The 15688-nt window shown below is 50.1% G+C and overlaps 1 protein-coding gene across 1 annotated transcript in view; it reads left to right on the top strand.

Moving 5' to 3' along the window:
• Positions 1-15688, top strand: part of Cdh23 (cadherin related 23) — a 349868-nt gene that overhangs the window by 227907 nt on the left and 106273 nt on the right. Inside the window, exons 15-19 of the mRNA XM_055598837.1 lie at positions 5312-5376; positions 7251-7488; positions 9418-9523; positions 10133-10260; positions 15607-15679. Of these exons, the coding sequence (XP_055454812.1) occupies positions 5312-5376; positions 7251-7488; positions 9418-9523; positions 10133-10260; positions 15607-15679 (610 nt within the window). The remainder of the gene's footprint in view (positions 1-5311; positions 5377-7250; positions 7489-9417; positions 9524-10132; positions 10261-15606; positions 15680-15688) is intronic.

Genomic DNA, 15688 nt, shown 5'->3' with positions numbered 1-15688 from the left:
TGTGTGTGTGTGTGTATGTGTGGTGTGTGTGTATGTGTGTGTGTGTATGTGGTGTGTGTGTGTGTGTGGTGTGTTGTGTATGTGTGGTGTGTGTGGTGTGTGGTGTGTGTGTGTATGTGTGGTGTGTGTGTGTATGTGTGTGTGTGTATGTGTGGTATGTGTGTGTGTATGGGTGGTGTGTGTGTGTGTATGTGTGGTGTGTGTGTATGTGTGTGCAGGTGTCTACAGAGACTAGAAGATGGCATCGGGCTCCTTGGACCTGGGGTTATAAATCACTGTAAGTTGACATAGGTGCTTGGAAACCATACTCATCCTTTGGATGAGCCATGGAACTTTGCCAATGGAGTGAAGCCAAACATTTTGCCAAAGGGCCAGCATATTGGATTTCTGGTCCATCAATACACAAGGCAGCAAGCAGTGAGCCGCCAGTGGAGCCATGCTGGTTGCCCAGCAGCAAGCTTCCTGAAGTACTTGCTAATGTTCTTAAATGCTGAGCCATCTCTCTAGTCCCTGTACAGGATAGTCACTTTGGCCATCAGATTTTATGTCTTGCCCCTGGAGCCCACCAAGAATCTTGACTGCTAGTGAAATGTACTAGTATACGAACATATGTGAGTGTCAACCCAGCACCAAGGGGAGACAAGGTGGTGTGGAGGTCTCCTCACAAGTACCAGAAGGGGGAGTGGAGCACTGGGAGGTGGTCAGCTGGAAGCCAGAGTTCCTGGGTAGCCCGGTCCAATCTGAGACACCAGCTTGGCCCACTGGGCCACCTCTCCACTACCCCTACAGCTACCTGCCTGACCCTGAGGGCCCAAGGGTCTCCCGCAGGTCACCCATGTGCTCTTTTCTAGGCTGTGGCAGGGCAGGGGAATTCGTGTCTGCAGGGGAATTTTATTCTCTCTCCACAGGCCTTTGACCATGTCCTTATGAGTCATGCTCTGTCTGTCACTTGATCTGGCAATGGACTTCAGGTAGCTGCTGTGAGAAAGTCTGGGGAAGGAGATGGGTTGCTGGTCGCTCGAGCAGACAGAGCTGGGAAGGATGGAGCCAGAGCAGCAGCTGCCCAGCTGCACAGGAACTGCATACCGCAGATGGGCAGTCGGGCACTGGATGTTCAGCTGAGGGTAGCACTCAGGTCCTATGTCCCTCCAGGCACCAAGTGGGTTTAAATGGAAGTGTGAAGACGGGTAACTAAGCATTGTGGAAGTCCTATTTCCTCACTGGAAAAAAGTTGCTTTTCCATAACAGAAACCAAATCGCCTGACAGAACAAGTTAAGGGAGGGCTGATCTATTTCAGCTCACAGCTTCAGAGTGTTCAGCCCGTGGTCATTTGGTCTCATGCCCTTCAGAAGAACATCATGGTGACAGGAATGTGTGATGGATGCTGCCCTTCTGTTCTTGAATACACACAAGAACATGACAAGAAAGGGCCAGGTGCAATATACTCCAAGGACCCTCCCCCACTGACCTACTTCCTCCATCTAGGCTACAGATCTCAAAGCTTCTCCAACCACCCACATAGCATCCTAGGTGGGGATCAAGCCTTCAATGCATGAGCACGTGGGGACAGTTCATATTGAAGTCCTGATAGGGGTGGGTTATAAGTACCTATGTGGCAGGGGTATAGACACTGTTGGAGAGACTTATGGGGCTGCGAGGCTGGCTCAGCCAGCCAAATGCTGTGCACAAGCATGGGGATCTGAGCTTGACCCCCAGAGCCCCCATAAGGAGCTGAGTGTAGTGGCACCAGCCTGTAATCCCAGTGCTGGAAGGCAGAGACAGAAGGATGCATCACTGGGCCCACTAGCTAGAGAGCCTCACCTGATCAGCAAGCCCCAGGTGTCAGGTAAAGTGGATGGCTCCTGCAGAGAAATGCCCGAAATTGACATCCAGTCTCCACACACAGACATGTCTGTGTACACATTCCAAGTATGCATACCTACAAACAGACAAATACATATATACAGACACACAGACACACACACAGGCATCCGTACATACTTCACAAATACATACATACACATACACACAAGCATATAGAGAGAGACACGCAGATATGCATGAGCATGTAATTCACAGACACATCCACACAAATGCATATTTATGTATGTATACACATACGTATACACATATACACAAACACATATATATACATATATATACACATATATATGCACACACATACACACTCCTACATATGCACACATATACACGATACACACAGTCACATGTGTGCATATATGTGCACATGTATACATATATACAAATATACACAAACACACCCACATATATATACACACATATACACACAGGCACATAGACACATACACACTTATATACAATCACACACATACATACAAATAAGTACACATATATACATACATGTATGTATACACATACACATGTACATATACACATACTCACAGACACACACACACAGACTCCTTTATTATTCTCACCATGCAGATGGGCACAGATGTAGTTATAGACAGATACAAAATACCTCTCCAGGTCCCCTAGGCTTCAAGGACATCTGTCAGCTTATCCCCAGCCTCGCCTAAGCTAAAGGGGTTGTAGGTTAAAGCATTAACCAAGGCTGGGTTCAAGGAGGGCAGGAGCAGGTGAGACAGGCCAGAGAAAGGCCCTAAGCTTGGCATAGAGTAGCCCAGGCTGCTCTGTCCTACAAGCTGTCTGTGGTCCAGCTGGAGCTGAAAGTGGCTGCACAAGCTGGAGGGGCTAGTGCCCCCCATCTGATAAGGCACAGAGTTCTTGACCGCACCTTGGCTTCGTGCAGTGGAAAAATAAAAGCCAACCGTGGTACTGGGATTATACATTTCACACAGTCATTAAATGGCTCACAAGTATTTCCTCATCAGCTTTGGTGGCCTGAGCAGGCAGTGAGAGGACCCTAGGGACCAGTCATGCTCTTTGAAAGCTGTACTGAGTCCAGCCTATCCAGGGAAGGAGGGTGGGCCTTGGGGAAAAGGGTCAGTGGATACATTAAAATGGTCTCTGCTCACCTCCAGGCCAAGTGGACTCCCCTGGGCCTCAGCTGTTGTAGGCTTAAACTATAGAATGAAGGAACTGGACTAGGGAAGCTTAGCAGACTTCCTGTCTCAACAGTCCACGTGGAATTCAGTAGGGTTCCCAGAAGTGAGACACCAGTCCCCAGAGCTACCTGGGAACTTCTCCCAAGGCAAGGCCATACATGTGGCTGCTGAATCACTTTTGCCCTGCTCCTCCCTGGGTGGCTCCTCTCCCATCCCTTGCTTTTCAAATGTTTCTGATTTTGGTCGGGGGAACAGAACAGTGCTGACTATGTTAAAGGCCAGTTTATTAGACTGGCTTACATGACAGGGTCTGGGTAGTCCAACAGTGGCTGTTGTACATGGAGAATCCAGCAGCTGCTCAGTCTTCAAGGCCGGGTACCTCAGCAGTTCCAACCTAGCACTGAAGGTCTAGGGGATTCCTAGAGAGTTGCTGGTGTTTCCAAAAGATTCTGAGTTCTGATATCAGTGAAGAGCCACCAGCAGCAACAGCAGCAGCATTAAAGTGGAGGAACTTGCCAGCAAGAGTGAAGGCAAACACAAAACTGAAGCTTCCTTCTTCCACCTTTTATGCGGGTACCATCTACATCTAAGTGTGGGACTAAACACCACTCCTTCTTTCTCTTCACGTTTCCCTCCCCACATTCCTTTTCTTCTTGCCCAGTCATTTCTAGGAGTCAGGAAATGCCTGTTCCTGCTATGTGTCAGGCACTATGCCAGCCAGAGCCCAGCAGATGGAGCTCCCTCTCTGTAGCATCACCAGCCCCTTTCTCAAATAGAAGGGTATACTGTTTGATCCCACAGGGGCCACTAGCCTGTGGGATCAAACAGTATCTTACGTCTCAACCTGACTCTGACCTCCACCAAAGAACTCCATGACATGGCACCAGTTTTTCTTCAGACACAAAAACAGTGGTGATAGAGAGTGATTCCCTGAATTCTGTTTTACCCCTGGGACTTAGGGATGGAAGGAATGCATTTTTTTCCAGTCCTCCCTTCTCTTTTACTCCTAGAAGGGATAACAAAGGCATCATCAGGGGAGCTGTAGTTGCCTCTCCCCTGGAATACCCAGGCTCCTTTTCTTCTGGAACAATTCTCCTCTTGGGGTTAAAGAAGGCCACTCAGAAGCCAGGGGCATGTGATTCAAAGTGAACTTTGTTCTGTTTTAAGCTGTGAGCCTTGGGTGCACTATGGACCTTTGAGGTGCCTCAGTTTCTCCATCTATCATTTGGGTTTGTTGTAGGACAGCACCTCTGTGTCACTGGTAATGGCAATTGTGGCAAGGAATGGCTTAGGCAGGGGAGACCCCTAGGGAACCAGTGTCTACCCCTGGGGACTTGCTAAGTCCCATACACGGAGAAGCTTAACCCAGCTCTGAACCTGGCTGGAGTCTTGGTGGAGGACACTGGTCTGTCTGCACAGAGACTCTAGGACCATTACTGTATGCAGGAGGCAATGCCCTGAAAGCAGGCAGCCCAGGGCCCTCAAAACCAGCATCTTTATGAATAGCCACATTTTCTGGTTAACTAAGGTCTTAATTCTCTGGGTATAAACATATTTTTCATTTCATTCATTTGGGATAGAAATATATTATTCATCTATCTGCCTTCCGGAACTGGATATGCCGAATGCGCATTAGCTTCTCATGAAAATTCAGGTTTATTATAAAGAACGTAGAATTTAATAGATTTCATAGAATCTGGGAGCTTTAAAAAAGAACCTCAGAAAAAATATTGAGCAGAAAGGCATTAAAACGTATTTTTAGCCACAGTCTCTATTCACATATGATCTTAGAGAGAAGCCTGAGAATAAAGCAGATGTAAGTGAGCCCCAAGGTCAGCCCAGGCCTTTCCCACCTGGCACCTGGGGGGCAAGCCACAGCTAGCCAGATCCAAAGCTTCAGTCTAGGAAGGGGCCAGAGTTCATGTCTAGGACAGTACCCTGTGTGGACAACCTGCTGAATATGCAGAACAGAATAAAGGAGAGGAGAACAGGGAAGCAAGGTACAGACTGCATTCTTTAGCCTGTATTGTGGATTGTAGCCATGTCCAGGGAGAAACAGAAGCCAATAACCCCAACCACAAATGCCTTCTGGAAGGACCATGCTCTCCATTGTACCCTGACAGCTGTCCATGACCATTGACCATCTTGTGTGTGAGCTCTGGGCAATTAGGTTGGGCCACAGGAGGCATATAGGATTGACACAGGTTGCCTGGAGCCCTTTCCTAGCCTGCAGTGATAATCTCATCTTTTACTACTGCAGGCCACAGACAATGATGTGGGGACTTTCGGGGAAGTCAACTACTTCTTCAGTGATGACCCTGACAGGTGAGTTCCTGTCCCGGCCCCTGGCAGCAGCCTCTGGTGACTCAGTCCAGCAAACTGCCCTGAGTCCACGGAAGCTCCAGGAACTGAACTCTAGACCCATTGTTACCAACTGTTCTGATACTGAGACCCTTTTAATACAGTTCCTCATGTTGCAGTGACCCCCAACCATAAAATTATTTTTGTTGGTACTTCGTAACTGTAATTTTGCTCCTTTTATAAATTGTAATGTGAATATCTGATATGTTATCCCCTGAGGGGTCACGACCCACATGATGAGAAGCACTGCTCTAGAGCGAGCTTGTTAGTGTCTGGCTTTCACTGGAATCAGTTGGCAAAGCTCCTAAGCAACCTGGTACAAGATCTCTCTAGACATAGCTGGGGGGAGGGAGAAGTGGGCATCCGTGAGGCTCAGAAGTTCTAACACTGCTATTCCTGCCACCAGCACCCACAGAGGACATCCAAAGCCTGACTGTGTCCCAGGCTCTTTGTCAAACACTCACCATGCACCAGCCTCAGAACTTTCATCACTTCCATCTGACAGCAAGCTCCAGCTTGGAGAGGCTGAATTCCTTACAAACTGCACACAGCCAGTAGACAACAGGGTCTGGCCTCTGTACGTAGCCTTTACCACCAGGACATGTGGCCTACCAGGAGGTGGCTGTCAGCATTCAGCAACTACTAGGTGGACTACTTACTTCCCTCGCGGTGTGATACCTGTGCTACCCTGCACAGAGTGGCAACATTGTCCTTGAGTAGCCCTGAACCACCTCTTGTCATCAATTTAGGAGAGGCTCGTCCTGTTGATTTAACATGATCAAAGACCTGGTTGAATTCAGAGGACAGGACCCTCTAAGAATAAGCAGCCTAGGGCTGGAGAGATGGTCGGTCAGAAAAAGGCTTACCGTGTGAGTGTAAAGACCCCAGTTTGGTCCTAGAAACCCATGTTTAAAAAAAAAAATCCAGGCATGATTGTTCATGCTTGAAATTCCAGGGTAAGGATAAACAGGAAGATGACCTAGGGCTCATAGGCCAAATGGCCTGGCCAAGTCTGTGAGCTCCAGGTCAGTGAGAGACCCTGTCTCAAAAAAAACAACATAGGTGGCATGGCATCTGAGGAATGACAGCTAAAGTTAGTTGAGCCCTGACTTATAGGCAAACAAGTATGCCTGTGCGCATTCTCTCTCTCTCTCCCTCTCTCTCTCTCTCTCTCTCTCTCTCTCTCTGCCTCTGCTAGTCCCATACATTTAGAACGAGGCAGTGCGGCTGTTAGCTTGCATTAACAGCCTAGACAGTCTATGAATGATCAGAAAGAAACTGTGACTCTATTAGGTGTGTCACTAGCATGGCTGGGCACTCTGTGACAGATGCCTCAGCACTAGGTGAAGGCGGAGCAGTGGCTGATGCACAGGGTAGCTCTCAGGGGCCCAGTGTCATGGAGCCTGGTCATCTTGGCTCTCTCCTCTCTTCCTCGCTTGGGATCCAGGGCTTCTCCGTACCTCAAGCAGGGATCTTGCAGGCTTGGGTGCTGGGAGCTGCCAAATAGGCAGAGCATACTTGGTCCTGCAAGCTCACTTGGCTTTCTAGAGAGCACATTTAGAGGGGATGTTTGAGGTTCGTCTTACTGATACTCATGATCCCAGAACACTTCTACCAGACTCTTCCCAAAGGCTTAGTCCCTCCAGCAATTGACAGGGTCAGCTCCAACACAGGATCCAGCACCTTTTTCCAGCTATCAAATGGCAAAATTTGTATCCTGAGTACACCTCTGGGCTGAAGCCCCTGCTCACAGAAAGGGGCCCATCACTGAGTCTTCAGCCCCTGCAGGAGCTCACCCATAGCTTGCCTTGGCCTCTCTCTCTCTCCTCCCGACACAGGTTCTCACTGGACAAGGACACGGGGCTCATCTTGCTAATAGCCCGGCTGGACTATGAGCTTATCCAGCGTTTCACCTTGACTGTCATTGCCCGGGATGGAGGTGGTGAGGAGACCACAGGCCGAGTCCGGATCAATGTTCTGGATGTCAATGACAATGTGCCCACTTTCCAGAAGGATGCCTATGTGGGTGCTCTGAGGGAGAATGAGCCTTCTGTCACACAGCTGGTGCGGCTCAGGGTAAGGCCTGGGAGACCTGCATTTGCTATCGCATTCTCTGAGTCCTTTTGGGAAAGAGCTAAACTCCCATATACTCCTCTGAACATCACCCCCTCCCCCTAGAGAACCAGAATGGGCATATTCAGATAGTCTCCCTCAACTCAGATGTCAGGCTGTTTAGCATAAAAACATCCTCATGTCCCTTACAAGGCCATAGAAGGGATGGGGTAGTCGTCCCTGTGCAAGACCACCAACGCAGCGTCCAGAGGGGCTGGTAAGTGGGCTCACTAAGAAAGGACCTGCCATTCAAATATAAGGACCTGAGTTCAGTTGTAAACACCTCTGTAATACCTGATTCACACCTAGATTCCCAGTGTTGAGGAGGGGAGACAGGAGGATCCATGGTAGCCAGTTGACAAATTTTAATAAGAGAGACCCTCTCTCAAAAGATAAGGCAAAGAGCAACAAGAAGATACCTGATGTCAACCTCTGTCCTCCACACACACTCACACAGGTGTGGACATATGTGTGCACATTTGAGCATGTACATACACATATAGAGTAGCCTCAAAGACCACAAAAGGGAAGGCGGGAGAGAGATGGGCAGGGAAGACATAGCCTGTAGGTAGAAAGCAGAGCTCACCTGAAAGGAGGCTTTGTTCTTCACAGGTTTTCCTGAAGAAAGTCCCTAGTGCATGGCAGTGATCTCTAACACCATCCTTATGTCTGAAGTGACAGGACCCAGGGTCTCTCCTTGGGTCTTTTTTCTGAAATAAGTAGTGATGAGGGCAAGAGTGAAGGGTGGACATGAGGTGCATAAAAGGTCCTGGCATGGTTTCTCCCAAAGACCCTGCCTTCCCTTTGGCTCTGCCCCAGGTACATCCATCATGCTGGGAAGCCCTGAAGGCTCTCAGGAGTCAGGAACACCCAGGAAAGAGCCTAATTCATCCCTACAGTCAAAGGAAGCAGGATCCCTGGCTGCTTTCCAAATGCCTGCCCTACTCCTTGCCTATATGTTACGTGTGTTTAATAGGGACCTACTGTGCACCAAGCTAGATAAGCTGCTGCACCTAGGAACCATAGGGCCCTGCACACACGAGCTGATGGACTAATTGCAAGCAGCAGCTAATAAGAAATTACAGTGTGCATGAGGGTACTAGCAGGATACCCAAGGGTCCCTGTCTTGGTCTGTTTTCTGTTGTTGAGTATGACTAAGGCTATATACTTTATAATGAAACAAAGTGGGGGGTGTCTATCAATTTGCCTTCTGACTAAGGCCCCTTTGCTCCTTCCCACTGTTGTAGACAGCATTATGAGTGGATCAGAGGAGGAAACTCACACAGCTAAATAGGAGGCAAAGCAGATTCAAGATCAGGCACGCCTTTTCTATAGTAACTTGATCTTAAGGAAACTAACCAGTATTCCTACAAAACTACATCAAATGCTGGTGGCAGAGCCTCCAGTGATGAAAACACCTCCCACTAGGCCCCATCCCTTCATAGTTCCACTACCTCTTACTACCATGCCCCTGGGAACCAAGCTATCAGCCCATGGACACTCAGGGACAAGCAGATTGCCAACCATAGCAGGCTTATCTCTGGGGAGGCTTGTGTGTCCTGAGGAGTTAGGGTCTGGGACAGAGAGTATGGGGCGCTGGTGCACCAGGTATCATCTGGGAGAGCCCAGTGCCATTTTTCAGGCCTTCAACAGGCCTCTCCGCTCCCCAGACCACATCTGTGCTCACAAATGGAGGGAACAGAGTTTTGTTGGGAGCAAGAAAGTGGGTTTCTGCTGAGTAACAAGAGGGTCCCTCAAATTCTGGGCCAGGAGGTGACCTGAGCTACATCATCCAAAGAAGAACTGAGAGGAGTGGGCTGCCTCACCACCACCCTCACCTGTCCCCAGGCCTTTGGTGGGCTCACAAGGCCCTGTCTTCCCTGTTCCTTCCAGGCAACAGATGAAGACTCCCCTCCCAACAACCAGATTACCTACAGTATCGTCAATGCATCTGCCTTCGGCAGCTACTTTGACATCAGCGTGTACGAAGGCTATGGAGGTACTACGTGGGCAGGACGGGGGCCCAGCTGGGGAGAGGGCTGGTGGGACTCTTACAGTCCTGATCCCCTCCAGTGATGGAGCCACCCTTCATCTCCCATGCTCCCTACACTTTCCTGGAAGCTGCTGGGGCCCCTGGGGCTAGAGCAGGGTATAGCCAGAGGTCATATCTCCCCAAGGCTAATAGCTATCTCACACCTGCCAGACCTTTCTCTGAATCTTAGGCCCATAGGCAGCCACGCAGGTAACGCTGAGGTGACAGAGTACATGGAGGAGGCAGGCTGGATGAGCCTCACTGTCCTTTGGGCAGGTCTGTGTGCCTCTCAGGCTGCAACCTTTTCTTGAGGGTGTAGTCTCCATCTAAAGAAATGGGAGATGACGGAGGAAACTTCCCCAGCAGCGTTGTTCTGTAGAGTTCAAGGGAATGGTGGCAAAGCCACCTTGTTGCACAATAGCAGCCAGTTGGTGGGCTCAGCAAAGAGCCGGGCACTGACAGTCACTAAACCAAGTATAAGGGCCAGGAGGCTTGCCATACTGCCTCTACTCAAGGGAATCTCTGCAAATGGGTGGCTGAACTCTGCTTATAAGATCCTTGCTCCTGCTGTTCCAGTGATCAGTGTGAGCCGCCCACTGGATTACGAACAGATACCCAATGGGCTGATATACCTAACAGTCATGGCCAAGGATGCTGGCAACCCCCCTCTCTACAGCACCGTCCCTGTCACCATTGAGGTGTTTGTAAGTATGTGGGTCACTGGCCTTACTTACTCTTCCAGGGTCATGGGTGGTGAATGCTTCTGAGAGTACCGGAAGCCTCAACTCAGCCTAGCAGTGAAGGGCTTTAACACTGAACCTGTCCCAAATCCTGCTCTCAGAACATTGTGCCATTCCTTCAGCTGCCAAACCACCTGCCTGCATGGCCAGAGAGACCCAGGGCCCTGGAGCTCAGTGAGAGATGAATGACCCTGCTTTGGCTTCATGTGAAGCCTTGGGAAACCCTCTGGAAAGCAAGGCTGGGGTGAGAAAGAGGGAGATGAGGAAGGACTCCTTCCTGAGAAGCCACATTTCATGAAGGCCCTCTTTGCACCTCTCCTCTTTTTTTTTCCTTCCTCTCTCTGGTCCTCTGAAGATAGAAAGGGACCTAAATGCAAGCCGCTGCCTGTCTGACATGAATATCAAGCACACCTTAGAGCTTTCCTGTCTGAAATTATCAGTCCCTGAATCCATCTCCACACTGGCTCATTTGCCACGTGCTGCTCCCCCGGCCACGCTGGGGGGAAGGGGGACGGCACAGAGCATGGCCTGACAGCAGGACCCACAGGTCTATTTCTCCTGGGACCTGAGCACATACTGGCACGTCCCCTCCCTATTTGCAACAGAGGGTGAATGAATGTCAGTGGGAGTTAGCGCATTCAGGGCTCTGGAGGATTAAATTTCGATGTCAGTTGGGACATAGTCGAGCATGGAACACAAGCTCAGGAAAGTCCCCAGAGCAGGCTTGCAGCTGGCCTTCCTATCACAGCCAGCACCAAGCAGCCCCTGAGGTAACCCCACACCAGTCCTTTAATTATCCTGAGGCTGGGACCAGCTTCCAAGCAGACAAGTCTTCATCAGGACAGGAGACTCCTACTAGGTGGTTCCATAGAAAGCTCCTAGGAGCATTGGGATCGGGACGCTGGAGTGGCAGGAAAAGGAGTCTATACAGAGTGGGGACAGCTCAGGGATGTTCAGAGAGTCAGGACTTTGCTCCAGATAGTGGCATAGGAAAAGAAGAAGAGACTCATGGGAGTCCAAAAACACTGGCCTACCTTGACCCCTCAACCTCCTACTGCCTTAACCCATCAGGGTAGCACCAAAGTACCAGAATGTGCCCCCAATAGTAATGGCCCTGTCACATGACCTGACGCTAACCACGCCTTCCAGCCTAGACTCATCCCCATCCTGATCAGAATCCCTAACCCTGCCCTCCTTAGAACCACACATTGCCCCTTGACCTGGCCCTACCCATCCCCCACCCCCTCCTATGCATTCTGTCTGCGTTTGTGGCACATGACGTATGGGAAGTCTAGGAGGAGTGATGCTGGAGCCCTACCCCCAAGCAATGTGGAACAAAAAGGAGCTGGGCTCCTCCTGGGGGCATGTGACTTAGAACCTGCCTCCATTACCCACTAACTGCGTACTCTGGGCTTCTTGCCACTCTGAACCTTGGTTTTCTCATCTGCTGATGGGGATCATCATGGTGCCTGCCTCTTGTGTTACCACGAGAAGGGCTTAAGACCACCCAGGCAGCCCCTGGCTTGTTGTTCATCATCACAGATGACAGGACAGATATGTGTCCTGCCAACAACAGCATTCCCTTATGCAAATGAGAGCTCTGAGGGTGGGGCGGGGGGCTGAGCAGCACCTTCTAGGTTTTAGGACAGAGAACTAGGAAGGGTAAGGGTGGGAAGGTGTCCTGGTTTTATTCTGCTGCTATGATAAAACACTGAACAAAAGCAACCCTCTTTGGGGAGGAAAGGGTTTATTTGTCTTATACTTCCAGGTCACAGTTCATTGCTGAGAGCCAGTCAGGGCACGGACTTAAACAGGAAGTTTAGGTAGAAGCAATAGTGGAACACTGTTTGCTAGCTTGCCCTCTGGCTCACTTAGGGTTCGTGCCCAGCCAGCTCAGGCCCACCTGTCTAGGACTGGGGCTGCCTACAGTGAGCTGGGCCCTCTCCATCAGAAATCCCTGACAAGCCCACCAGCCAGTCTATTGACTGAGACTCCATTAGAGCACTCTAGGCTGTGACAAATTGACCTTTGACACTCACTAGGACAATGACTTAGGGAGGCAGATTGAAGTGGTCCACTCTGGCCTAGGCAGGCACCATCATCCATAGGAAACTAAAGCTCACAGGGCTTCACCATGGATCCAGGGGCTTCCCATGTCCTAGTCTCTGCTAGACCCTTGACAGAGAAAGCCGAGGTCAGTGGAGAGAGGGCCACTGCTTCCTTGCACTTTTCAGTGACAAGAGTTAGGATTGAACCTGAGGAACTGGATATTTTACTCCCCATAGTCATAGGCTGGGAAGACTGGGACATCCTCACCCACATGTAACAGAACCCAGTACTCTTCAGAGACCTCCCCCACCCCGTGAACAGAATTAACTGAGCCAGGAATATCTTATCAAATAAAGTATGGTTCTTAGGGCTCTAACCTAGGGGGCTGAAGCAGGAGGACAGTCATGAGTTCAAGATCAGCCTGGACTACAGTCAATTCTAGGCTACAGATTGATACCCTATCTCAAGAAACCAAAAATAAAGTAACTAAAGTGCAGTTCCTACCTAGTGTCCCTGATTAGGGCCAAGACTGCACTTGTGTCAGCCCCTTCCGGGATTGAAGGTGCGCTATTGCTGCTCCTGTAGGGGCCCTCTATGCCCTGCTCTCGGGACGTTGAAATCCAGACTATGTTCTGCTCTCTGTGACTCGGTGAAGAGAGAGACCTGACAGGTTCCCTTCTTGCCTCAGCCCTTCCAGGGGACCAGAGCAAACAGGAAGTCCAAGGATGGGCTAGCCTTTTCCCAATGCAAATGCAAGATGGGGCAGCAGCCTTCCTGCCCTGTCTCCAGGCAGGAGACACTTCATGTGTGTGTTGGAAGTGGAGGGGTATGAGTGAAGGCAGGCTCCACCCTCTCCAGTGAGCTAGTGAGTCCCAGCAGAACAGAAGAACCCCCATTTTCACATTCCCCTGGTGTTGTCAGCAGAGCCCTCGGGGGTGTGCCCTTCCCTTGAGCTACCCAGCCATCTAGCAGCAGGAGCAGCCGGCAACAAAGACAGGTGCTGCTGTGGCTCTGAGAGAACTTCCGCTCAGCTCCCAAGCAGGGCATTTGGGCAGCATAGTCACTCGTGTCTAAGGAGCACACTTGAAAAGGTCACCGCCTTCGGGTTGATTTTGCACGTGGGTGATTTTTAAGTAGCTGTCACTCTGCTTAGCTGCCTCCTCCCTTGGCCAAAAGAATTTTCTCTTGCCTAGGGAAAAAAAATAACAAAAAGAGCTTTCATTGACTAATTGGTGGAGGTCTTCCCACGCAGGCGGGCATGGGGAGGGGTGATAGAGCGCTTTCAGGCTTGGGCAGGGAGGAGCAGGTAAGAGGAGCCAGGTGATTCCTTTTCATCCTCTGCTTGTTGGTTTTTAATAAAGAAGTCAAACTCGGTTTGTAGATTTCCCATTAGGGGACAATAAGCTTTTATAGAGGGAGCCACTGAATTAGAACTAATAGCGAGTGCAGCGCCAGAATCCGGGGAAATATCACCGCTAATAAGTTTCTGCCTCGTGCTCTGTTGCTGACATTCTCGGTGTTGCTTTGTGCAGCCAAGCAGAAGTCTCAATGTGTATACCCAAAGCACTTGAGTCCATGCCAGGAGCCAGGGTGAGACCCAGGTGGCCTGTGGGGACATCAGAAGAGCCCTCAGGTTTCCAGCTCTCTGGGAAGAAAGTAAGCCTGTATGCAGGACAGAGTAGAAGAAAGATTTGGGGAGAAATGGTGCAATCAATTCTGGGAACTCACCATGCAGCAGACAGGCTGAGGCTGTCTACAGTCCCAAGGAGAGGAGAACCAGGCCACATGGTCTCATCCCTCTCCTCATTGCTCTTGCGGAAGAAACTGTAGCAAAAGAGTTCAGCAAACTGTGTCCCCTGGAAGAGTCTCCAGTTCCCTAATCTCCAGGACCCACTGAACATTGTGACATGGGGAGATGGGAGGAACACTCAGCCGGCTCCTGAGCTCCTTGCTGCTCTATTGAGCTGAGGAGGGAAGCACAGAGCCAAGGGAGCCAGAGAGGCTTCAGTAAAGAGGGCAACTGGGAAGAATTCTTGGTGAGCGATTGCAGAAGTTGGCTATGGTGAGAGTCCCAAAGGCAGGAAGGCTTGCATCTCTGACTGAGGAGTTTAGGGAGCTTGGGCTGCACCTGGCACTGGTTCCCCCAATGTGGGGCTCATCCCTACCTGGCTCAGCCCCTCAGCCAGTCTTCCCACTCCCATCCCTAACTTCTGCAGACTGAGCCAGAGGAAGGAACACTCTAGAACTGGCAGGTACCAGGCTGCAGACCAAGGTGGTTCAAAGGGTGAGAAGCTGGTGTTCATGTATGATCAGGCTGTCTGTCTAACCCACCTACAGCCAGTTCAGGGCCTAGGCTCTGAGAGAAGCATAACCATCACCCGCTCCTACACACTTCCGTATCTTTGGTGTTAGATGTGCCTTGCTCCCTCACTTTTTAAAAAGATTTATGTATTTTAATGTGCATTGATGTTTTGTCTGCATATATGTCTGTGTCAGGGTGCCAGATCCTCTGAAACTGGAGTTACAGACAGTTGTAAGTACTGGGAATTGAACCTGCATCCTCTGGAAGATCAGGCAGTGCTCTTAACTGCTGAGCCATGTCTCCAGCCCTCTTCCTCACTTTTTAATTCATTAAAAAACAACTTATGTGAAAGGGTGTTTTGCCTCCACGAATGTCTATATACTAAATGTGTGCCTAGTACCTGCAGAGGCCAGAAAAAGGTATCAGAGCCCCAGGAACTGAAGTTAAAGATAGTTGTGGGTTCTGGAAATTGAACCTGGGTCCTCTGGAAGAACATCCAGTGCTCTTGACCACCAAACCATCTCTCCAGGCCTCTCCCTTCATTTCAGCAGAGGTTCTAGAATGAATCACCGTGTCTTGACTTCGCTGGGAGGCAAGGTCAAGTGGACATTGCATGGGAGCAAAAGAACTAAGGGGCTGGGCTTCTGGAGTAAGCTTGGAGTACAGCTGGAAGGTGGGAGGGGGTGCTGAGAGCTGTAGATGAGCTGACTGCTGTCTTTTTCGGTTTCTATCTCCAGATCTCATATTATTCCTTTCCAACCCTTGCACATTTCCCCAATGACTGCCTTACCTATCCTTCAACATGAATTGACAAAGCAACTCCTGGCTTTCATACTATTCTAGCCACTCCAGATACATAGAGGCCAGACGCCCTCAGGGCCACCTTTCCCAAACTACCCCTTGGTTCTCACTTTGGCAAGTACCTTGCCAACACATTGATCTGAATGCTTCCTTTCCAGGATGAGAACGACAACCCTCCTACCTTCAGCAAGCCTGCCTACTTCGTTTCTGTGGTAGAGAACATCATGGCAGGTACAGCTG

The sequence above is a fragment of the Psammomys obesus genome, unplaced genomic scaffold (genome assembly GCF_907164565.1).
Source record: "Psammomys obesus unplaced genomic scaffold, mPsaObe1.curated_primary_1811, whole genome shotgun sequence".
NCBI lineage: Eukaryota > Metazoa > Chordata > Mammalia > Rodentia > Muridae > Psammomys > Psammomys obesus.
This window is presented reverse-complemented; position numbering and strand designations above follow the sequence as displayed.